The sequence below is a fragment of the Barbus barbus genome, assembly GCF_936440315.1.
Source record: "Barbus barbus genome assembly, chromosome: 10".
NCBI lineage: Eukaryota > Metazoa > Chordata > Actinopteri > Cypriniformes > Cyprinidae > Barbus > Barbus barbus.
Window position 1 is genome coordinate 25,898,822 of NC_136738.1, and position 25,720 is coordinate 25,924,541.

The 25,720-nt window shown below is 36.0% G+C and overlaps 1 protein-coding gene across 1 annotated transcript; it reads right to left on the bottom strand.

Moving 5' to 3' along the window:
- Nucleotides 1–2,353: 2,353 nt before the first annotated feature.
- On the bottom strand, nucleotides 2,354–23,235 carry LOC306875652 (BRCA1-associated RING domain protein 1-like; the record flags this gene model as incomplete). The annotated part of the gene is made up of 10 exons (XM_079426336.1): nucleotides 2,354–2,683; nucleotides 4,463–4,560; nucleotides 10,384–10,479; nucleotides 12,061–12,199; nucleotides 12,365–12,491; nucleotides 19,705–19,877; nucleotides 21,661–21,741; nucleotides 22,230–22,477; nucleotides 22,519–22,742; nucleotides 22,892–23,235. The coding sequence occupies 10 exons, from the start codon at nucleotides 23,233–23,235 to the stop codon at nucleotides 2,354–2,356; spliced, it is 1,860 nt and encodes a 619-aa protein (XP_079282462.1).
- Nucleotides 23,236–25,720: the final 2,485 nt, after the last annotated feature.

Here is a 25,720-nt window from a genome sequence, read left to right on the forward strand (position 1 = left end):
AATTTAAAACAAATTTCACTCACTGATATGTATCATTTAACAGTGCTATTATTTAAAATGAGAGTTATTATTATTATCCTTATAATACGCGTTTAATTTTTATGGGACAATACAAAGCCCAGGTGCCCTTCCTAATGTATAAACATGTAAATATCTCAAAGCGTTTAATGTGTATTCTGAATTCAGAGTTAGAAAGAGGATTAAAAATGTGTATTATTTATGAAGACAAAACTATTTTGTTAAATAGACTGACAAAAAAAAGTGTTATTCAGTAAAAAAGAAAGCCGGTGTGTGTATTATTTTTAAACATTCCTATCTTTTGTAAGCAAATCCAACCAGCTTATCTCCAGCCAGATGCACAGGGCATCTGATACTGCAGACATGAGCAGTTCCTACATGCTGACAGAGCGGTATTTTATAACCAGCCATTCATTTACAGTGTGGAAACATCACATTCCCTCTGTCACATGGAGAGCCGAGCACATGCTCACTTTATTCAGTGACTGCTAAGAAAACAGTCACCACACTGAGGTCAGAGAGCAGGAAAGAGAGGAACTCAGACCATTACTGTAACTCCAGCACAGGTTTACTCATCCATCATTGTCTAGGAGAGCATTAAAGTGCTGATACAACAGGAGGATATGGCACAAAGAAATCCTAGAGCTCCCTAAAAGCGATTGAAGAAGTGCGACTTTCATCATAAGTAGCAGAAACAGTAGCCAGAACTGAACTGCTTCCAGTCCTACAGACCGACATACTCCAACATCCAAGGAAATGGATATTGAATTTAAGGTAGGGTGAGGGCAGCGGTAATCTAATCTACAAAACTAAAATATACTCTATTTATGAATATAAAATATTTTTTTAAAAATGGATTTAAAAATTGGCTATGCGATATGGCGTTTATATATTCCTAGCATCATTTGTCAGAGAATTTCTAAGATGGTAAACAGTTGGTAATTTTTACCAAGATATGCAAGATAAACAGGCAAGTCTGAATCGTCTTGTCCGGATAGGGCTTGAGACATTGAATTTTTAATCTGGAATCCAGTTTAGAATCATTCAGTTCACAAAGTGAAAAAAGTTTGTTTGGCAGCAGAACTTTCCAAACATAAAAAGAAGATAATTTTTCAGTACTTCTGAGATTCACAGTACCATTTTTCATCAGCCTCTCTCGAGTAGTGGATAGATTCTAGGTATAATTAGAAATATATATATCTCCAGCCTTTTCCTTTAATATAAATTCTGGCTAAAAGATTATCTTGGATGAATAAAAAAGCCGGAATTTATATTAAAGGCATTTTCAGATATACTGTTAACCAAAAGCAACATAAGAACTGTGAAAAACAATACATGAGTCATTGCCCTCAGGATTGTATCTGTCTGCACACATTGTTCTGTAAAAGTGCATTTGAAAGCTCTTAACTCTTAGTAGAGAGATGATAAAGTTTGCAAAGTCAGGTGTTAAGAGTTTGGTGCATGTTTCCCTCCACCCACAGGATCCACAATACCCTCCAATTAATCACCCCACCAAACCCTGTCCACACCACTAATTGCCTCCCTCTACGTCCCTGCAGGACGAGGGCGAAGCAATTTAATGCAGCTCACAGCAATCAATAGCAATTAGGAGCATCCCTGACTAATCCCATTGAAAGCCACGCCTTGGGAGATGGCCAAAGACGACCAGAAATCTTTCGCTTTTTTTTAACCCTTGCAGAAACAACGAGCAAAGAAAACAAAAAAAACTGCTTGTTTGAAAGGGCCACCATTTGAGAATGAATTGCTCTTATTTTCTTCATTCATCTCTTTGGGTATTTTTTCCATCTAATCTAAATGCCACCTCATCATCTGTAGCCAGAATCCCATTATCCTGTCCTGGACTATATGAATACCATTTGTTTGTTTTTTTAAAACAAAAGCGGTCTAAGCAATTAGCATTGCATTTAAAAGTCTGAGGAAGATGTAAGTTTTGTCTGATGGGAAATATAAAACAAATTCCCACAAGATCTCTGAATGGTTTGCACACAAACAGCGAGGCTGCTCAAAATAGGTCATGTATCCTAACAATGAGAAATGTTTTCATAATTTTCTTGCTTTCAGATGGCATAATTTGGCCCGGAAAGAAAGAACAAGCAAAATAGACTCTAAAAAGCGTACAAATACTTTCTCCTGAGACTTGCCACGTGACTTGAATCTTCAGGGGACAGTCAGACCCTTCATTTTGCCTCATATAAAGCTTGATGAAAACAGCAATTATGATGTCTCTATCTTCCGATAAACTATGCAGAAAAAAAAGTTTTATTTGCTGTTATGAAGGTGAAACATAATAATACACCAAGTATATGGCCTAGTGCTACGGCACTGGCAGGAGTTGAAAGGCAGCTATGCAGTCCAGAAACCACATGGTTGGAGCCGACCAGACTTTACCTACCCGGACCTTCTGAGGTTTGTAGGAACTCTGAGGATCATATAAGATATACAGGGTGCAGAGAACCTGGTCTGAACCAGGCTGGGCATGGTAGGCCGCTGCGCTCAGTGTTTGCGTGACGTCACTGTCAGGTTTAGGCTGGCGATTCAGAAGCTGTCCACCTCCTTCTTTCACTAACTGAATGAGCTTGTGTCTTGGTGGCTTGCAGAACGAGCCCAGCATGTAGAAGAAGCAGCCATCAAAGAGGGGAGGGAGCTAAAGATAAAACGAGCGATTTAGTACACAAAGCATCAAAGTACCTGAATGTATCAGTTATGGCATCCTATAATGGCCTGCTTTGTGATTATTGCCATTTTGTTGAGTCTTTGCCTTGTTGGTAGCAGAAGTAACTAGAAATGACTGGGGAAAGAGGGAGAAAGCTGACTGGGTCAAAATATAGGCCGGATTTGAACCCACAATTCCCACAAGAGCACCAAAGCTCAATGTACCTGAAGTGCTAAGTAACAGTTAGACAGTTAACCCTTTTTGATCAAAACATTTCCATCACTTTTCCAGTTCTTCATGATTACTTAATCATTTATAGAGAAATTTCTAGCTGATGAAATGCTGAGCTAATAAAAACATACATGACTTTAATATTTTACCTATTTCTACGAGATTTCCAGGGAATTCCATTGAAATGATTATTCTAGGTTTTAAACCGAGCCTCTCACAAATAAAAAAGTAACTAACAACCTGCCACAAAGAGATAAGTGTAAAAAAACAAAAACAAAAAAAAACGACGTAAGATATGGTTCAGTGGAAGTCTGAGCCACTTCTGTTTCATCAATGAAAGCAGCTGCATGACATTTGGGGTTAAAGTAACAGGCTTTTGCTCTGGTCTGGTCTGGATGGTTCTGCAACAATGCCAGCTCAGGGGAGCCGTAAGATGCCCAAAGCAAAGATCTGCCTATATGGGTCACTGGCACACACTTGTCGAGAGGTCAACATGCTAGACTTGGTCCATTAAAGCCTCACAATAACCAGGACACAGCTGCAATAGCACACAAATAAATGCAGAATTCAACTATGAAATGCGTCCTTTGCATTCTAATGCTGTTTCAGAGGTAACCAGTATACAGTACAGCATTTATAAGGCTTCAATAATTAATTAAAAATCAATAATTACAATTATTTTAAGGTGTCCTTGTTACAGTGTAATTATACATTTAAGTACTGTGTAATATTAATTAACCACATGCACTTACTATATGGTTAGAGTTAGGATTAAGGTTTGGTTTAGTGTTGCTTGCATGTAATTATGCATAATTTATTGTTATTATAATATGTACCACCATTGAAATACACCATTGACTTGGGGTACTCTTAATCAACAAGGATGTATTAAATTGATCAAAAATGTTTTCAACAATGATAATAATAAGAAATGTTTCTTGAGCACCAAATTAGTATATCAGGATGATTTCTTAAGGATTATGTGACACTGACTGCTGAGCTGAACTAAACAAACAAACATATCATCTTGATGTTCACAATGTTGCTTAATTTTATATTGTTCAACGTCACCTCATCCTACCACGCATCCAAACCCTGCTGTTTTCACGTTAAAGAACTGCAGAGAGGCTGCTATTAGACTGTGTCGTGAGGCATCTTAGCAATCAGAGCAGAACATCAAGCTTGGCTTCTTCCCTGCAAAGCATTTGAGTTGTACACCGTGGCCTAAGGAGATCACCGGTGCCCTATATTGTCTCACAATGCACAGTCCTCTCATAAAGTCACAAGTGTGTTCCCTCTCTTTAAATTCTCTGTCCTCTGGGAAGCGTGTGACTTTCGAAACAAGCCACAATCCATAGCACAGTCAGTAATAAAAGCCAAGCCAGCCTGAGGAGAGCAGATCAACATGGCAGATTGACAATGAGAGACCATTAAAGAGCAGGACCAGGAGAGGGTTTCACTCAGCCATTATTCCTCCTCTCTGGAGAAGAAAATGTGTCGATAACTGTTAGACCCTCCACATGTCGGCCTGTCACTCACCAGGCTGCCTCTGTTCACACGGGCACGCAGGGGGTCGTCACCTGCCTCGTACTCGCTCTCCCCGACCCAGCTGCCTGCCTGAAGGCTACAACTCACCCCTGGAAGAAAGATTGAGAATAAGAGAACTAGGCATAGCAGACTTACTAGCTATACATCAGCATTTTAGATTTGTAAAACCTGACATATGAAAAAAGTTTACATGTGTTTTTTTTTTTGTTTTTTTAAAGTTCTTCATTTATTTCAAAAAGTGAAACTTTCATATATTTTAGATTCATTGCATGTAAAGTATTTCAAAAGTAGTTTTCTTTTAATTTTGATGATCAGAGCTTACAGCTCATGAAAGTCAAAAATCAGTATCTCAAAATATTGGAATATTTACATTTGAGTTTCAGTTAATGACCATCCCTACAGTATAAATTCCGGGTATCTCTTGTTCTTTGAAACCACAATAATGGAGAAGACTGCTGACTTGGCAATGATCCAGAAGACGAACATTGACGCCCTCCACAAAAAAGGTAAGTCACAGAGGGTCATTACTGAAAGGTGTGGCTGTTTACAAAGTGCTGTATCAAAGCATATTAAATGCAAAGTTGACTGAAAGGAAGAATGTGGGTAGGAAAAGGTACACAAGCAACAGGGATGACTGCAAGCTTGAGAATACTATCAAGCAAAGCTGATTCAAACACTTGTGAGAGCTTCACAAGGAGTGGACTGAAGCTGGAGTCAGTGCATCAAGAGTCACCACGCTCAGACGTCTTCAGGAAAAGGGCTACCAAGCCACTTCTGAACCAGAGACAACGTCAGAAGCATCTTACCTGGGCTCAGTGGTCCAAAGTCCTCTTTTCAGATGAAAGTAAATTTTGCATTTCATTTGGAAATCAAGGACCCAGAGTCTGGAGGAAGCGTGGAGAGGCACAGAATCCATGCTGCTTGAAGTCCAGTGTGCAGTTTCCACAGTCAGTGATGATTTGGGCTGCCATGTCATCTGCTGGTGTTGGTCCATTGTGTTTTCTGAAGTCCACAGTCAACGCAGCCATCTACCAGAAAATTTTAGAGCACTTCATGCTTCCTTCTGCTGACAAGCTTTATGGAGATGCTGATTTCATTTTCCAGCAGGACTTGGCATCTGCCCACACTGCCAAAGGTACCAAAAGCTGGTTCAATGACCATGGTGTTACTGTGCTTGATTGGCCAGCAAACTCGCCTGACCTGAGGAATAGGAAGATGAGAGACACCAGACCCAATAATGCAGATGACCTGAAGGCCACTATCAAAGCAACCTGGGCTTCCATACCACCTCAGCAGTGCCACAAACTGATCACCTCCATGCCACGCTGAATTGAGGCAGTAATTAAAGCCAAAAGGAGCCCCTACTAAGTATTGAGTACATATACAGTACATAAACATACTTTCCAAAAGGCCAACAATTCACTAAAAATGTTTTTTTTTATTGGTCTTATGAAGTATTCCAATTTGTTGAGATTGGTGGGTTTTTGTTAAATGTGAACCTAAATCATCACAATTAAAAGAACCAAAGACTTAAACTTCTTCAGTCTGTGTGCACTGAATTCATTTAATACACGAGTTTCACAATTTGAGTTGAATTACTGAAATAAATGAACTTTTCCACGACATTCTAATTTATTAAGATGCACCTGTATGTCTTAGTAAAGGTCACTGCACACTGAGTCCGAAATTTTTGCGTGCATTTTTCCATTTTGTTTTTTTGTATTCCTCATCCTTTCCTATCAAAATGCATGCTACGGATGCGAAAACGCAGAAAATCGAAGCAGATCCTAATTTTTTTGGACGGACGAAAGTTTCGGAGGCAGTGTGCAAACATGATTGACACAATATGAGGTCGTATTTATTTTTTAACGTGCGAAAATGTCTGACGAAAATTTTGGACTTAGTGTGCAATGACCTTAAGATCATATTTAAATGCTTTTTAACACTTACAGCAAAAAAACACAACAACTACTACGACCTGAAGGTGGACATGTTAAGAATTATATTAAAGACCTTTTGATCATTAAAACTATGAACTATATTATAGCACTGTTTTGATCATGTTGACGAATTAGAGGTCTTAGAAAGTCATGTATCAAACATAAAATGGGCTTTACAGTGATAAAGAGCAAAAAATATATATTTATTATTTATTATTATTATTATTTATTAATGTAATTTTAGTATTATACAGTATTATTACTAAGTAGAGCTGCTACTTTTTGTGCAAGCAAAAAAAAAAGAATACAGGTTTGGAACAAAAAAACGGCATGAAAATTGTAATTTTAGTGTAAAAGAAATCTGCAGTTTCAAGGCAAATCAGTACAACAGCAGTGATGCAACGCACAGTTAAATTCAGCAAGTCTTATGCTGTATTTTACAACTTTCACTAGGGAAAAGTAACAGAGCAGGACAAGATTTTCAGGGCACGGAGAGGCACTAGAGCTGGAGGGGATCGTGAATCTCTCTCAACAAGGGTGAAAACAATCTTTTTGTTCATTTCTGTCAGGTACAATTCTTCACAAAAGGTCTTCAGCGAAATATACTACAAGTGATCTCAAGGCTGTCTAAAAAACAGCTGCTGCTTCACACACATATAAAAAAAAATAAAAAATCCTCCATCACAAACCTTCTTCGCCTGCTCAACTTGTTTACAACTATTTGATAGCGTTCTGCTCGGTTTGCCCTAGTTGTACGTCTGGCTGAAATGGCCCTTTCTTGACTGAAGAGCTCTGGAAGAGCAGGCAGCTATTGTCTGTTGTTCCAATGTGAGAATGATGACAGAAACAGGACAAGGGGAATAAATGGGCACCTTGTAGAGTGTCTAAAAATACATATGAAGCCGTTTAAGAGGAGCGTAAAGATTGACAGGCTGTGTTGTGTGCCTTTATAATGAGCAGTTTGACATTTGCTTTTATTTTAATACGATCTCCAAATGTACTTGTAAAGAAAGATAAACTATATATTATATTTAATATATATTATAAACTGTATATATAAATGACAAAACTAATTTCATGTATATTTGGAACTGACGAAAAATGTATTAATTTATATTTTTTAAAATTGTGTGTGTATATATATATATATATATATATATATATATATATACACACACACACACACATACGCAATATTTTGTTTATTATTACACAATAATTAGTTTAAGATAAAACTTTTTGCCCAAAAAAAAAACATTGCTATCAGTCTGTATCAATAAGCATTGCTTTTCAACCATTATCTTGAATTATTTTACTTCAGACTACCCAAATTGACAGTCCTCTGTCGTGTGTGTCATGTGTTCCTGCCTCTTGTGTCCATATTTGGTTTGTTTTCTGTCCTTGTTAAATGTAATCATTAGTTAATTCTTGTCCAGCTGTGTTTGTCTAATTATCTATGATTTACCTGTGTATTTATAGTCCTGTCCATTTAGTTAGATTGGGTCTGGTCTACTCGTTACTCCCCGGTGTTCCTGTCTGTGTCAGCCCTGCCTTGTCGTGCCTTGATGTCTTCATTAAAGACTGTTATTATTTGAGTTACATCCTCATCTGCGTGTTTCTGTGTCCTCGTGTGTGCACCGTGACACAAATAATGTTAATTAAATATTTTTAAATAAGTTTTATTATACAATAATACTAATAGTATAAAATAATTATAATACCAAGTGCAAAATCAAATTGTAGGAGTAACCAAAGTGTCATTCAGAGTGGTATCTTTATATCTAGCCCAGCCCATGGTACCAGAACACCGACACCACCTATAGGAGCGCGTTCAGACACACGCACAATCCTCCACAGTAATCATGAGCTGTAATTGCACTTCCTCTGCCCCTTTAATTACAGTGTTCATTTCCCGGGACCGTGATGGTGGTGGCGGTGAGGATGCTACATCCCGGGGTTAATCCGACTCTCTCTCTGGACGATAGGGCCAGGTTGTTAGCTGAGCAGCAAAGATCCATTAGCATATTAGGTAATTAGATTCACGATGATGGGAGACGACAACGAAGCTCAGCGTGTGTGTGTGTGTGGGGTGGGTAGCTGTGGATCAGTTGCGCTGGCAGCTCACACACTCATGGGCACTGAACCGTGATACACCGAGCCATGGAGACCCATACAGAAAAACAGAAAGCTAAAGCACAGCATCAACGGCTCATAAAGTGTGGCACAGACAGAGTACTAAACTGAACCATGCATACTCACTCACTCACTCTTCCATTTGAGACATTTGATTGCTGCACAATATGGTCCAAAAGTTACATTGCGATTAATCTGAAATAACACAAATGCGATTTGAACAGCAATATGCATAGTTATATACATAGTTATACAATATATCACTGCTGCTAAAGCTAAAAGAACGAAAGGCATGCTATAATAATTTAAGGCAGATTTAAAGTGTTTTTTGTGAATGAGGTAATTTTTTGTTACACTCGTACAGTGGCCAAGAGAGCTCAACGCGCTGCAAATAGATAAAACACCTGCAAATAAAGAAAACATCTTCCTCAATTTGACAACACGCGCTGCAAATGCTCACAACAAAACCAAACAAAGAAACGCATTGCAAATAAAATTTATTTGGTTGTGTTGTGAGCATTTGCACCACCTGCTGTCAAACTGATGAAGATGTTTTCTTGATTTGCAGGTGCTTTTTCTTTTTGCATGTGTTTTCTGAAGTTGCAGCGCGTTGAGCTCTCTCGGCCACCATACACTCGTGATATACAGTCAAGTTAAAAATATTTTTTATTATTATTAGTATTTATTAAATGAAAATACTGCACTACAACAGAACAAAAACACTTATTTTGGAAATGTATTACAATATTTTTATTATTGTTATTGTAAATCTTATTCTTATCACTATCACATTAAATAATAGCAATTAATATTTATAATTATATTAATAATCGTATCCTAAAAACACTAGATTAATTTTACATTATAAAATAAATCTAAATAAAAATACTCTTAAATTATTATTATTAACAAATAAAAACACTGGATATTCAATAATAATAATAAAAACACTGAATATGCGATAAATACTACCACTAATAATAATAATATTAGTGTTATTAGATGTGTGCAATAACTACAGGCGGTTAAAAATGCTTTGAATTACGCAAATGTGACAATGTAGTGAATCTGAGAACCTGAAATACACTATTAATTTAAATCAAGATGCATCCAACATCTTATATTACATGCAATTTAACATTAGCAAATGTTTCATGCAATATCCACCAGCATGTAACATTTCTACTGCAAGACTTTTTCCAAGACCTTTATTTTGAGAACTGATAAATGATGTAGTAAAACTGCCCTCAAAAGGTGTTGTCTGCTGTGGGCTGGGTATTAAAGATGGATAACAAATGTGTTAACAATAACCAATTTCAAAATAGATAGCTTGGAGAACAAACAGAAGGCAGACTCAAAAGAGCTAGCAATTTCTTGAATTGGAGCTAAATGAATGGGCAGCACAGTCAGAGCCTACTGATTTTCACTATGGAACTGAAGCTGTGAAAAATCGTACATATGGAAATACGCAGCACTAAATAACTCAGAACAAGGAGCACATGCCAATTTCATATCTGCGTCAAATGGAAGAGAAAAAATTATTACTGTTTTCAAATATATGAAAACCCACAGTCAAATAATATTATTAATATTTTTCATAGGTTTACAGTTTGCTCAACAAAAATAGCTATTGCTCAAGAACAACGCAGAGGAAATACAGCTCACCTGTAGACATGTCTGCAAAATCTGGATGCAACTAACGCTTTCTTTGTGGACTATATTTCTATCACCTAGAAACCTCAGCATACAAAAACAGACATTCAAATTGTGCTAATATTCATGTAAACTTATCTAAGCATAAACGCATGCAACAATTAAAAGCTTTGACTCATTGCTTACAGCTGAAAGTGAGGATCCAGCAGCCGTTGAGGACGCCCTGCAGTGTGGTCAGGGAAGAGGGCATGATGGGAACATCTGGTATAACCACAGGAGTGACTGGACAGACATTTAATCAAAGAGGGAAGCAGTTAATTACAATAAATAAACAAATAAATGACTAGTCATATAGTAATGGATTCATTTCTATTGAGAAATTGTTATATTTTCAGTTTAGTCATTTATGTGCTTTTATCATTTTTTTTATATTTTATACTATGCTGATATTTTATTTCATTTACTGACAACTAATTTTATTAGTTTTGGTTAACTATAACAACACTGCTAACAATGAATGTCAGAAAAACAAAGAACAATATATAGAGGCTTCTAATACAGAAGTAGTATGCCACACTTCACCAATCCCTTGAGATTATTTTAAATCTAGACGACAAAAAAATCCAAAAGCTCTTCACTTTGTTGTGACAAACACAGCCTACATTCTTCAAGAAAATTGTATTTTACTCTTGTTCAGCTATGTGCAGCGTGTGAGAAACTGCTTCAATTACTTTAATTCTACTCGGTTTCAACTTTGATTGCTTAGAAGATGAGACACTGCTCATTGTTTGTCTGTTGGTGTGATTTCTGGAGGAGTCGAAAGACTCTGCGAGAGCTACATTTGTCACTGAAAGTGCTGGTTTCATAATGTATGATTTCATAATATCCGCTTATGCTTCAGCTGGATTCCTTGTAATGCTCTTCTATGTGATGGAAGAAAGACAAAGAAAGAAGAGACACTTCATTTCACTGCTCTGAAAATGTCTCATTGTTTTCTTGAGCTGCTTTGAGCCGTCCACGTGGTGTTGAAATAATCTTGTCCTCAGCAGACAAAAAAAAAAAAACCTTTTAGATCTGATGTGCATTTGACATAGTTTATAGTCATTATATGTCACATATTTCATAATAATATGAATTATATGAGTATGTGTATGAAAACTGGCAAGTCAAAAAAATCTGGAAAAAAAAGATCCCATCAACTGTCCTATACCTTTGCTAATATAGATACTCATATGCTCACATAAAGGCACATAAATAAGCTTATCCTGCCACCAGATTCATTTGATTGGTTCATGGTTTTAAAAACAATATTAGACTGTGCATCATGTCAAAAGTTAGAATATACTATATTTCCGACTTATCACACCGTATTAAAAGCATGGCATTAGCCATTTTACAACTCCTTTGAATGTGGTTCTTCCAAACAGAGTCAAAACTATCCGTTTTATAATATTATTTTTACCAGTTTAAGTATTTTGTTTGAAACTTTTGTAGGAAAAATATATGAAGCTGTTTTTGCACTGACTTCATTTGTTATGAATAATAATAATACCTTTTGATTTGCTTCCAAGTCAAGTTTGGGGTCAGTAAGATTTTTTCAAAAGAAATTCATACTCTTATTCAGTAAGGATGCATGATGAATTCAGCAATTAATTCATCAAAAGTGACAGCAAAGACAATAATATGGTTGCAAAATATTTCTATTTTAAATAAATTGTGTTCTTTAAAAAGAAGAACTGGGAAAAAAGGTTTCCTCAATAAAATATATATATCTTACTGACCCCAAAGTTTTGAACAGTAGTTTATACCTCATGCTATGATATACCGCTCACTCTTTTACACAAGAACTCAAAGGAAATGTACCTGCTCTAGAAAAGGACTGCACTTGTTTCCCTCCAAGGAGTTGAGCTGCTTTGGTGAGCTGCTTCTGCTTCTGCTGAGTCTGAGTCAGCTGACTGCCAATCACAACCACTGGACCCGTCTCTCGCACACAGCCTGCAGCCTGCAAGAATACAAATAAACTGTACCGCACACTTCATTTGCATTTATGTTCTTGACAGATGATGCCTCAAAGCAACTTACAAGATGATGTACAAAATACCAGCAATTTTTATCTGTTTGTTTTGAGTGTGTTTGTTTGTCTGTGAGGCGGGTACGGGTCGTGTACCTTACTGAGGCTGGCGGGGGGGCTTGGGGTGGTTGTTACAGGATGAGATGCCTCTGGGGCCATTCTTAGGACCTCCTGCATTTCTGGAGTCAGTGCATAATCTACCAGTCGCAGGCTAAACATATTCCTGAAAACTCACAGTATATATAGTTTATGCAAAGTGCTCTTTAGTGAAAACAAAAACATTTTCAAGGACATATTTGGTAAAGTGTGTATCCTCTAGATGTGTTCTGTTAAGCCTGCTAATGCCTCACTCAAAGAAAGGTTCCAACCAACTGGAATAAATAAACCTCACAGAATGGCACACTTTGTGGATTTGTCTTGTAGCCTTTATTTTTGCATGGCTATGAAGTTTAAAAGAATGAAAGATGTCCCTTCTGTCATTTTATGGTTCAAAGGGATACTCACAAGTCTTCTCTCAAACAATCATAGAGGATGAGAGATCTGTGGCAGAGGGAAAAAAAGATATAAATCTGAATGTAATATTGTGTAATTGGTTAAAAAAGCCAGAGATATTACTACTGCTTTTGCTGGAATGTTCTTCTCGCGGAACTTTATATTATTTATTGTATATATATACACACACACATACATATATATATATATGTTTATAATAGCAAACTTATTTATGAAGTACACATAATCTTTATTTTTGCCTTAATGAGTATTTTGTTATGCATCTAAGTATTTAATATGAGAATATTTCCCTGCACACTGCTGTAGCAGTCAAAATTCCTTATATTTGTTTAACAATGCATTCATATTTCTGTGGAAATCAATAAGATTTTGCAAGCTTCTGCAGTAGCACAGGATTTTTGACCTCCTTTCTCTATAGTATAGTATATCTGTGTCCTACTTTTTGCAACCATAAAGGTATCTCAGTATTTAAAAAAAAAAAAAATTTAAATGGCAATGTTAAAAAAAATGAAAGAAAATTCATACTTTTTTAACAAGGATGCCTATCCACTGATCAAAAGTGGCATTAAAGACATTTAAAATGTTACAAAAGTTTTATATTTCAAATAAGTGCTGTTCTTTTGAATGTTCTATTCATACAAGAATCCCGAAAAAAACTATTTCCACAAAAATTAAGCAGCACAGCTGTTTTCAACATTAGTAATAGTAATAAATGTCACTTGAGTCCCAAATCAGCATATTAGAAAGTAACATAAAACAGAATTAAAATAATCATAAGATAATCACAACAGATGTATTAAAAATAAAAATAAAAATGATTATTTTATAAAAATACAAACCATTTTTCAAGTTTATGTCCACCAATGTTAATCTACTCTCCTGTCTGGTTTGTTTGTCGAACAAAATTTAGCATTATGATTGGTCAGATTGCCTGTCAATCAAACTCCTGGCTAAGGGTCAATTGTAAGTCCAAATTGGGTGATATAAACTTGCAATCTGAAATAGTCAGATTTGAAAGAAGTGAACTCTGAAGTGAAGTGAAGTTTATATCCCGCAATTCTGACTATTTTTCTCAAAACTGATATAAACTCACAATTGTGAGTTACAATTCTTGCAGTCCAATTCTGAAGAAAAAGTCAACTCGTAATTCTGATATTTCCTTACAATTCATCAGTTTATCTCTCACAACTCTGACTTTATAACTCAAAATTGCATTTTATAAAGTTAAAACTGTGAGACAAACTCACAATTCTGGGGGGAAAGTCGGAATTGCGAGTTTGTCTTAATTCTGACTTGCAATTGTGAGTTTATTTCATTCAAAAGTCAGAATCAGAAGATGTAAACTTGAAAAAAGTCAGAATTGTGAGATAAGTTATTATTACCTTTTATTATTTTTTATTCAGTGGCACGAAACAAGCTTCCATACATTTGGGGGAAAGGGACCTAATAATACTCAAGCATTTGCAGATTATGACCTTGTTTACACAGTGTAACTCACTTAGTATGCAAAACTATCAGATAAGCGAGAGGTTAAAGCCTAGGACAAATCCGAAGAGGATCTGTTTGGCAAGCAGTATGTGACGGTCCCTCGTCGGATCATTTGTCCCTTTTGGCTGGTAGGGAGAAGAGAGGTGGAAATGAAATAAAGTGGAGAGGGATGTATGTTGAGATTAAGCTTCAGCACAGATAACACCTGGGGGGCAATTAAGAGGTCCACTGGTCCATAAAATTTCATTTGGATTCATGAGCCACTCCCCACCCCCAAACAAGCCCAGTCTCTTCGCACTCCCATAGGATGTAAATGATTTTGTTTTGGTGCGGCGCACAGCTTCTAATCTCAAAAAGTGAAAATCCAATAATGCCAAAGTGTCTCATACGCAGACACCACATACATGCGCGTGTGTGTTACCCATACTGATAAAGGGAGGTGTGCATTCATCACCTCCAGCAAAATAAGACACTCCATGCAGTTAAAGAGCGATATTAGTAAGCTAAAACCTCTCAGCAACTGCATCCATCTCGCAGTTGACAAATCAGACACAGATGCCAGCGGTAAATGGGACCAATGAATCACAGATCGATGGAGATGTGAAAATTAGTCCTCGGAGGTGCTCCAGCTGTTCCTGTCTACATAACCGAACCAATCAAGAATGGTGGCGCTAAGCACTAGAGCTAACCAGATCTCATCGATTGGAAGAAAGCAGTGCGCTCCTTTGCTCGGATCACATCAACAAAACAAATAGAGCTTATGCAGGACGAATCCATCTAAATTTGCCTAATAGTACAGCTGTTCTGTCCCGAAGCCTAGTGAGCTGCCTTACTAGTGTCATTGCATCTTAATTATGCTGCCTCCTAGGACACTTTCTTCCGAGAGAAGACAATGTCAGAATGGAAAGCAACAAGCTGAAATAATGCAAGATTAGAGGTTGCCAATATGGGTTTTTCAATGGCTGTTGCAGATACTGATCTAGTCCATATATAAGGCAACTATCAAAGTGGGATGAAATGATAGTTGATTATTATTAATATACACTAAACAAATAAATATGAACAAATACACTAGCAACGAAAAGTTTGGGGTTATTAAGATTTTTTTAAGGTACTTTTATTCAACAAGCTACAGTAAAGGCTTGTTTCTAATAAATGTTCTTTTGAAAATAGAATCAGTGTCCATAAAAATATTAAGCAGTACAAATGCTTAATATTAATAATAATAATAATAATAATAATAAGCGTTTCATGAGCACCAAATCAGCATATCAGGATTATTTCCAAAGGATCATGTGACAAAGAAAACTGGAGTAATGGCTGCAGAAAATTCATCATTGCCAACGCAAGAATAAATTATTTTTCAGAATATATTAAAATAGAAAACAGTTTTTTAAATTGTATTTTATTTTTGTTTTTATAATATTATTATTGTAGCATATGAGACTTACGAATAAAAAAAAAAAAAACATATTGCCGACTTTTGAGCGCCAGTAAATAAACATTTAATTGAAGTGCATAAGAGACTTCTTTTAAAAAAAACAGCAAAAAATTTATTAATTTATTAAACTTTAGAACCATTTAATAGAATAGAATATATTAAATTGCAATATTGTCACAGTATTATTTTTTACTGTATTTTTAATCAAATAAATGCAACCTTGGTAAGCATAAGCCATGTCTTTCAAAAATATTAAGCATATTTATTGTTTACATATGGAACAATTTAGTTTCAAGAAAGGAATAAATTATATTAACCTGTAAAAAATATTTCACAATATTACTGCTTTTTACTGTGTTTTTGATAAGCATAAGAGTCTGAAAAACATTATCTAACCAACCCCAAACTTTTCCACGCTTGTGAATAAACTTAAAAAAAAAAAAAAACGTTACTAAAACATTATATTTTGTATTTTCTAGTTTTTCAAATTTTTTAATTAGAATTTTTATAATCATTATAAAATTATATATAAAACATATTTTTCAAATTATTCTGTATTGTCGTTGTATGCGATTGATATCGAGTAGCAATTTGACGATTTCATGTTAAATTAGTAAATAAAAGATTGCTCTGATCTGTCATATTAGGGCTTAAGCGGATCGCAGTTGATCAAATCGGTATGCCGAGCTGTCTGAAACATGTCTCTATGCTTGTGCGCGCTTCGGGTGTGTGTCAGTACAGCGCGCACAAGCATAGAGACATGTTTCAGACAGCGCGGCATACCGATTTGATTCCTCTTTCATGTATCCCTGCGTTTAAGATACATATGCATGGGGGGTAGTGTTGTTTTTGACGGCCTGTTTTAATTTTAGTTTTAGTCTAGTCTTTGTGTGAAGCTGTCATTTTAGTTTTTATTAGTTTTAGTCACGCTCATACTCTTTAGTCTAGTCAAGTTTCAGTCAACTAAAAGCCTGAGCACTTTAGTCTTATTTTAGTCAGAATTAACCTTGACTATTTTCGTCTAGTTTTAGTCGACGAAAACTGATGACATTTTAGTCTAGTTTTAGTCAATGAAAATTGTATTTTAGTAATGCAATTCTATTTAACCCAGTCAATATAGTATAAGGACCTAGTACAGACGAAACCAAAATTTTATTTTAGCCAAACCCATTTCAAACAAGTTTATCTTATTATATTATTGTTACCTTATAGACTCAAGAATAGATCCATTCTAGACACGGAAGACGCACTGATTTGAATTTACAACATTTATTTTACCAACCAAACATGTTAACATGTCTCTTGTCGTCTTCTAAATAATGCCGCGAGTGGGGCTTGAGGAAGTGATGTCGCCTGCGTCTGCGCAGTGCGACCTGATGCAGCCCCTGAAGTGAGACACAAAATAATAATGGGCGCGTTCGACTTGAAGTGGCGCTGCGCAGAATGATCGGATGACATCAAAGTACCACGAGAGAGATAAGAGGGCAGACGGACTAGAGCTACCGGCCCTGTCTCACTTATAGTTGCTACCCTCACGGTCCCTCAAGAAGCAGCTTTTCAGATCTGAAAAGCATTAAAGATTACTGCTGGTACAGCAGGGATGTGCCAGTCAATTCATACAACATATTACAGCGAAGGCTCTGCCCACAGCAGTTCCCCCCGTAGCCCCACTGCTCCGATTCCAGACCGCAAGGAGTGAAAGTGATTGATTATGTCTGACAGGAGTGGATTGCTTCTGTGCAGTGCTTCTATGACAGAGCTGATGCTTCACTTCACCATTGACTAACGAAGCATAAATCTGCTGATGCTTTATGCGCTCCCAATGTACAGCACAGCACTAGTCAATCAATGTACAAAGGGCAGACAGACAAAAAGAGACGCAGAGAAGCATGCAGAGAACTCTCGGGATGAGCATTCACGCATCTGGGTTCACTGCCAATCTTGGGGAAATAGAGTTCATTAAGATAAAGGGCACGTGGGAGGAAGCGAAGCAGAAGTTCCCGAACATCTCGACACCAGGTACACGCCATGGCAGAGTCACAAGTTACAAAATATGCACATTTAAAATGAACGAATAAAACACTATCACATAACTGGGCTGAGAAATATATATGATGGTATACCAATCAACAGTAGAAATGTGATAACCTGTAGAGATTTTGCAAGATCTTTTCTTTTTCTTTTCTTTGGTACAGTCACAAACAGATATAGTGACTTTGTTTTATTGTTAGATGCTTCATGCTAGATGTATTCATTCATGATAAATCCTATTTTTTGGTTTGTTTATATAAAATTTCTAATTAAAATGAATAATTAAATATCAAATTAAATGAAGTACTTTTAATTTGTAAAGTCATTATTTTGCTGGAAATAAAAACGTCCTATATATAGATTCTAATATTTTATATTATATATAAATATATTTAATATATAAACATTTTTCTTAAAAAAAAACAAATACATGCATGTGTTTGTATTTATATATACATAATAAATAAACAGTATCCACACATAATATATACAAAAAAAAAACTTATTTTGGATGCAATTAATCATTTATCACTAATCGTTTATCGTGACATCACTAATATACACACACATACATATACACAAACATACATGGGTGATTCTTAGACTATGGGCACTTATGTTCTTTGGTCATATTTTTAAAAATACATATATAAAAAGTACATACATATATATATAAAAAGTACATACATTATATATATCTATATATCTATATATATATCTATATATATATATATATATATATATATATATATATATATATTAGTGGTGTCAAAATTAGCGCGTTAACGCAGGCGATTAATTTTTTCCTGAGGCACCCCAGCACTGTCTCCCTCATCTAAAACACCTGATTCAACACGTCCGCTCATTAGTAGAGACTTTAAGTGAAGTGAAGTGGGTCAGAAAAGGAAAAGAGATTTGTAAGAAAATAAGATGCATGTCAGATCTGCGTCACGTTCAGCAGCAGCAGCTTTTAAAGCAATAGCAGGCAAATAAGATAATAACCAGCTGCTGTGATGTCTATTAATCCAAGAACAAAACAAAAAATATGAAATCAATAACTTTTATAGCTTTCAGGGGTTCATCTATATTTAATTTAGAATTTGGTATTTGGTAACTATTCATTTTCTGTATATTTCTGCTGAAGGGCACAGGCAGGTAAATATGTAATTTATTATAATGGGTTCATGTGAAGATTGTTTTAAGTTCACTTAAATTAGAAGTCTAATAAATGTTCAAATTGATAGCTCTCGATTATACTGTAATGCTGAATGGCTACAGTCAATGGTTAAATATTCAGGGGAAAAACTATTTTATAGAGGCATCAGTAGTATTGATATCAGTGATGCTCAATCATAAAAAAGATGCCATTAAATAAATATAAAAAATATACTGTCTTTATGTTGTTTGTACATTGTACATTTGAAGATTGAATGTGAAATTATTGCAATATAAAAGTATATTTAAAAACTTTAATGATAGGTGGGATTAATCGCAATTAATTTTAGAAAAAAATGTGTGCTTAATTAGTTAAAACAATGTTTATCAATTGACAGCACTAATATATATATAACTCAAAACTTTTGACTGAATTTTACAAAAGATTTACATTTCAAATATATTCAGTTTCCACAAAAAATTAAGCAGCAAAATGTGATAATAATAATAATAATTTATAATAATAAGAAACAAATATATATATTTTTTTAAATTGCAATAATGATTCTCAGTATTACTGTTTTTAACTGAATTCTTGATCAAATAAATGCAGCCTTCGTGAACATAATAGACTTTTTTCAAAAACATAAAAAAAAATATCTAAACCTAAAGTTTCTGACAGGTAGTGTTGAAGTTATACTTTACCATCCCGCCTGATTGGGTTTATTTTAACACAGTGTTGTTTAAAGATATATCAATCTTAAAACTTTCAGGTGATTGGTGAGAGAATGTAAGGTCGAGTACTCACAGGACACTTTGGGATGCGCCTCGTTCAACCAAAAGCTTGACCACTGCTATTTGACCGTTCCTCACAGCGTCGTGCAGTGGAGAGTCGGTCTGATAGCCTGGAGTGTTCAACAGCGCCCCCTGCTGGAGCAGTTCATCCACCACTCCCAGGTGACCCAGATTACAAGCCTCATGCTGCAAAAACAAAAACACAAATGCAATACATAATTGCCTTAGTAGCAGATATAACAATGTTCTGTCATATCATGAAGGATTATAAGAGCAATAGCATTATTATAATAGTTTGGACCTAATAATTTGAGAAGCGTCTCACTGCAGCCTACAAGATCCAGGGGGCGTGGTTGGATACAGATCAAACTCCTCCCACCCACCTATACCTAAACCTACCCATCTCCACCCCCTGATCCCTAAACCCACCCCATCTCCACCCCCTATATGTGGATCCAACCACGCCCCCCGGATGTTGTGGACTGCAGCGAGCCCTACTTGAATAATTCCCCAGCATCAACAGCTCGACAAAGGCCTTTAAGCTAGACCTGTAGAATTTATGACTGAGGGGAAATGCAGTTATATATTCACAGAGATTTTTCTTTAAGAAATTTGACATGTTGTGGTTCATTATTATTCAGTTGTGAAAGGTTTTTCATAGAAGATTTATGATTCAGCTGTTAAGAATCCCCATTCCTAATTCTCAATAGCCTACTGTAATGTAAAAGAAACAATGATACATTTAAACTGCAAAGTACATTTATAACATACAATTTCAAGAGTAAGGAACCTGATCTAGGGTCACACTTGTAGGCGTCAGTGAATATTTCTCAGTGTAAGTTTTCTTATTAAATTACATTTTTGCATGGGTACAAACCATAGAGTCTTGGCTAAAAAAATAAATAAGTACAGTACTGGTACTGTTCAAGAAGGAAAGACAGTTCACTGAAAACACACTGACCTTTTGTCTATATGGTGTAAATATTCCCTATAACATTATATGAGGGAAGTTGTCACAGTGAAACCTGCTATTAAAAAAAAAATACTGAAACATTAAAGCAAATTTAAACAGCAAAATAATTTGGAAAAACAAATAAAAATGCTACATAAAAATACCAATACATTGTTTGGCCAACAAATACTGAAAATTATTTAAATGATCAAATTCATATCCTTTAACATGTGACAACTTTCCCAAACCTGACAAAAAAAAAACAACCTTATCCTAAGCACACAGTTCAAACGTTCTGCAAATATTGTGGTGTTCACCCCAACAGCTTGCAAAAAAATTATCATTTTAATTGTGATGATAGTTTAGCGGACAGAATTGCAAAAATATACTTAATGTAATAAAATAAAACATAATAAAATATATTATAAAAAGCAAACAAAATAAAATAAAATAAACGGAGTAGAAATTCTGACTCAAAACCTTATAGTTCTGAGATACAAGTTGTGACAACTTGTGCTCCGGAAGTGCTTCTTGTACTGAATTGATTTTATGCTGATTTATTTTACACCTTTCTTTGGAATTTTGTCACTTATAAAATATTGCACTGACAGTAAATGTACATGCTTATTCATGTGGCGAAAAATGAAAAATTTACTAGTTCATTTTTCATTTTACCATTTCCGAGTGCAAAAAGCTACGCTGATCTTACACTTCCTCAGCTACTGTAAATGGAACACAAGACAGAGGATTTCAACAAATAAAACTATACAGGACAAAACATCTGAAAATTAACCACAAACACAGAAGGGTAATGGTAAAATAAAATCTATAATAACAATTAGGACAGTTGAGTATTCAGTGAGCATACAGTATTCTGCTAGGTAGGATAACATACGTTACTGTACATACAAGGAAAAGCTTTCCAACCACTTTCAGCCCAGACAACCTTGAACAAGAGACAAGGCTGTTATGTGTAAAAGATTTATGTTGGATTGTGTGTGAATTCTCTTCTCTCACCAGTTGTGTCCAGCCTGCATTGTCCTTCAGGTTGGGGTCGGCTCCCTGAGCAAGGAGCTTACGGACCCCCTCCACATCACACTGTACAGAAGAACAGGGTCAAAAGGTCTGTGGTAGCAGATATTGATCAACCAGACTCAAACACTGACCTACCATCAATCATTAAGTGGTCAAAGTGATTCGCTGCTGGAATACTAACGAAGAACAGCCTCATATACAAGCAAACCAGTACTGTAGTAAAAAAAAAAAGATTTTAAATGCTAATTCATTTAGGCATCACATTATTACAATTTTCAGTATGAAAAATGCATATTTGTTTTGAAATTTTCTAATATTATATTTATAAAATGTAAATTTTAAGCGCGCATTAGATGACAGAAAAACAAATAAAAAACAGCATAAACAAAGCATGAACAAAATATGCAATTTTCAAATATCAGTCAATACAGACTACCAGGTAAACAAAAGGGAGAACAAAACATTTTCTATGTCTTGACATCAAAGGCTGTCTTGAAACTCTATTTTAGCACAAATTTATGTTATTTTGCCAACATGCAGATAACACAAACCTTTATGGCAGCTAAATGCAGTGGCGTTTCTCCGTTGTGGTTCCTCTTCATGCAAGCAGGATCTTTCTGTTTGTGTCTCCCACTTGAAGACTTCCTCCCAAGGTCAGGGGTAGCTGGTGTGATTGGGTTCACATTCTGCTTCTCATTGGACTGTCTGGATGTTCTCAGACTCCAAGAGCGGTCTTCAGTTGAAGCAGCTCCTCCTCTAGATGATCTCTTCTTGCATCTTGAAGTTGTTTTGGCATTCTCTGTGGATCATCACTGTCCTGATCCTCTCTGGTTCTCTTACGCACTCTGGCAAAGGAAGGCTGAGGAGGCCCTGGAGTGTTTTCATTGGATTCCTGTGGGATATCAGTGACAGGCTCAACCTCTTGATCGTAATATGGTAAACTCAAAGCTGCAGAGCTTTGCTTCTCAGTGCCTTCAAATTCCAAATTGCTTGGGATACTTTTTTGGGGACCGGGAATTTGATTCTGTTCTTGATGGACAACCTTATGAGTTTCCTCTGGCTGGCTGCGAGGGAAATGGAAAGTAACTCTTATTGGACCTCCTGTTGTCATCTCCAGAGCTCACTTTCTCATCCTCTTTATCATTCTTGTCTATAGCACCTTCTTTTCCAAAGGTCCACTGCTGATTGATAGCCTCCAGCTTCAGCCTCTTACATTCTTGCATAGTCTGAGTCCATGTTTTGGGCCTTTGAGCAGAACCAGTTTGTTTGCAGGTTTGGCTGATCCTTTTTTTTCTTTATTTTCTTATTTGCGTTCCCCCGTGGAGGGGAGGATGACCCAGACTCCTGGGAGGAAGAGGTGAAGTTGAAGACGGACAGGTCCTTGGAAGAAGGTGACGTATTGGCTTTCTTTCCCTGGACTTCATTTGATTTGTTTGAGTCAAGCGGTTTCTCATTGCAACAGCGTACTTTACGACTCTTTGGGCTAAACCATATTTTGATGTTCTTCTTATTTTTAGGGCTAAAGCTCTCATCCGACTTTAAGTTATTGGTGACCATGGCTAAACAAAGAGAACCACATTTGACCATCAATTAAAAAGAAGTCATCTTAGAAAGCAAGACATAAAAATTGTACACATTCAAGTACGTAGGGGTCAGTGACACATTCACAGTACACATTTATGTTCAAGTACATAAATGACACAGTAACTTAAAAACACCCCTTCAAAATAAACTAAGCAAGAAAAAGAAAGTATGCATAAAAAAATAAAACAAATTTTATGTCAAACTTTTAGGAGGTGTTACAGTGCTCTATATATATATATATATATATATATATATATATATATATATATATATATATATATATATATATATATATATATATACACACACACACACACACACACTCATATATATATATATACAGTATACAGTATACAGTATATACAGTATATATACAGTGTATATACATATACAGTGGTGTGAAAAAGTGGCCCAACCAGTTATTAGGTTTAGGGGGCAAACACTTTTTCACACAGGGCCATGTGGGTTTGGATTTTGTTTTCCCTTCATAAAAAAAAAACCTTCATTTAAGAACTGCATGTTGTGTTTACTTGTATTATCTTTGATTAATATTTAAATTTGTTTGATGATCTGAAACATTAAAGTGTGACAAACATGCAAAAAAAAAATAAAAATCAGGAAGGGGGCCAACACTTTTTCACACCACTGTATATACACTCACCTAAAGGATTATTAGGAACACCATACTAATACTGTGTTTGACCCCCTTTCGCCTTCAGAACTGCCTTAATTCTACGTGGCATTGATTCAACAAGGTGCTGAAAGCATTCTTTAGAAATGTTGGCCCATATTGATAGGATAGCAATTTGCAGTTGATGGAGATTTGTGGGATGCACATCCAGGGCACGAAGCTCCCGTTCCACCACATCCCAAAGATGCTCTATTGGGTTGAGATCTGGTGACTGTGGGGGCCATTTTAGTACAGTGAACTCATTGTCATGTTCAAGAAACCAATTTGAAATGATTCGAGCTTTGTGACATGGTGCATGATCCTGCTGGAAGTAACCATCAGAGAATGGGTACATGGTGGTCATAAAGGGATGGACATGGTCAGAAACAATGCTCAGGTAGGCCGTGGCATTTAAACGATGCCCAATTGGCACTAAGGGGCCTAAAGTGTGCCAAGAAAACATCCCCCACACCATTACACCACCACCACCAGCCTGCACAGTGGTAACAAGGCATGATGGATCCATGTTCTCATTCTGTTTACGCCAAATTCTGACTCTACCATCTGAATGTCTCAACAGAAATCGAGACTCATCAGACCAGGCAACATTTTTCCAGTCTTCAACTGTCCAATTTTTTCCTATTTGTAGTGGAGATGAGTGGTACCCGGTGGGGTCTTCTGCTGTTGTAGCCCATCCGCCTCAAGGTTGTGTGTGTTGTGGCTTCACAAAAAAATCCCAGTAACTGAGCAGATTGTGAAATACTCAGACCGGCCCGTCTGGCACCAACAACCATGCCACGCTCAGAATTGCTTAAATCACCTTTCTTTCCCATTCTGACATTCAGTTTGGAGTTCAGGAGATTGTCTTGACCAGGACCACACCCCTAAATGCATTGAAGCAACTGCCATGTGATTGGTTGATTAGATAATTGCATTAATGAGAAATTGAACAGGTGTTCCTAATAATCCTTTAGGTGAGTGTATGTATATATATATATATATATATATATATATATATATATATATATATATATATATATATATATATATATATATACACATATACACATATACAATATATATATCATTTTTTTATTAGGTTTTATGTACACTACGCATTCAACAAAGATAATATTTAATATATTTTCTGAATTTTTTGATAAATTATAAATGTTTTTCAAAATGTATGGAACCACTAAAAAAAGATTTGTCCCTTGCATCATCTCCTTATTTGTCATTGCTTTAAAAGAAAAAAAAAAGAAAAATTCACACCTTTAAAGAAAAGTGAGCTTTGACGTCATTTTAAGTAGTGGCTAAATGTCCCTGCTGACATTAACCTTGTAATGATGACAGAGTTAAAGCAGAGTCTGGTGTGCAAAGGTGTAATGAGCACATTTATTCAGTGGTTTTATCCACTTCTCCTGCCTAGCTGTTGTCTTTGATGCTACAGCAGCACCAGCATGAGTGAACCAGCATGACCTCTCCACCAACTCAATCTCCTGTGCAGCGTTAAATGCCCTGACCCCTGGGGCACAGACCTGTCTGTCAGACAGCACATCTCTCTGCCATTGGCAACAGCACCCCAAGCTCAGAGAAAACTGCTAAAGCTACTATGGAAAATTACATTGCATAATTATAGTCATTATCTGTCTCAAAGTTCAGTTGAGGATTTGCGTTGAAAAAAAAAAGAGAACAATTGAAGAAGTCCATAGCGTTCAGTACATTACATTAAGGGACGTAATAATATACATGTATTAAAGTTATAATCAGGGTAGGCGCTGCAGGATG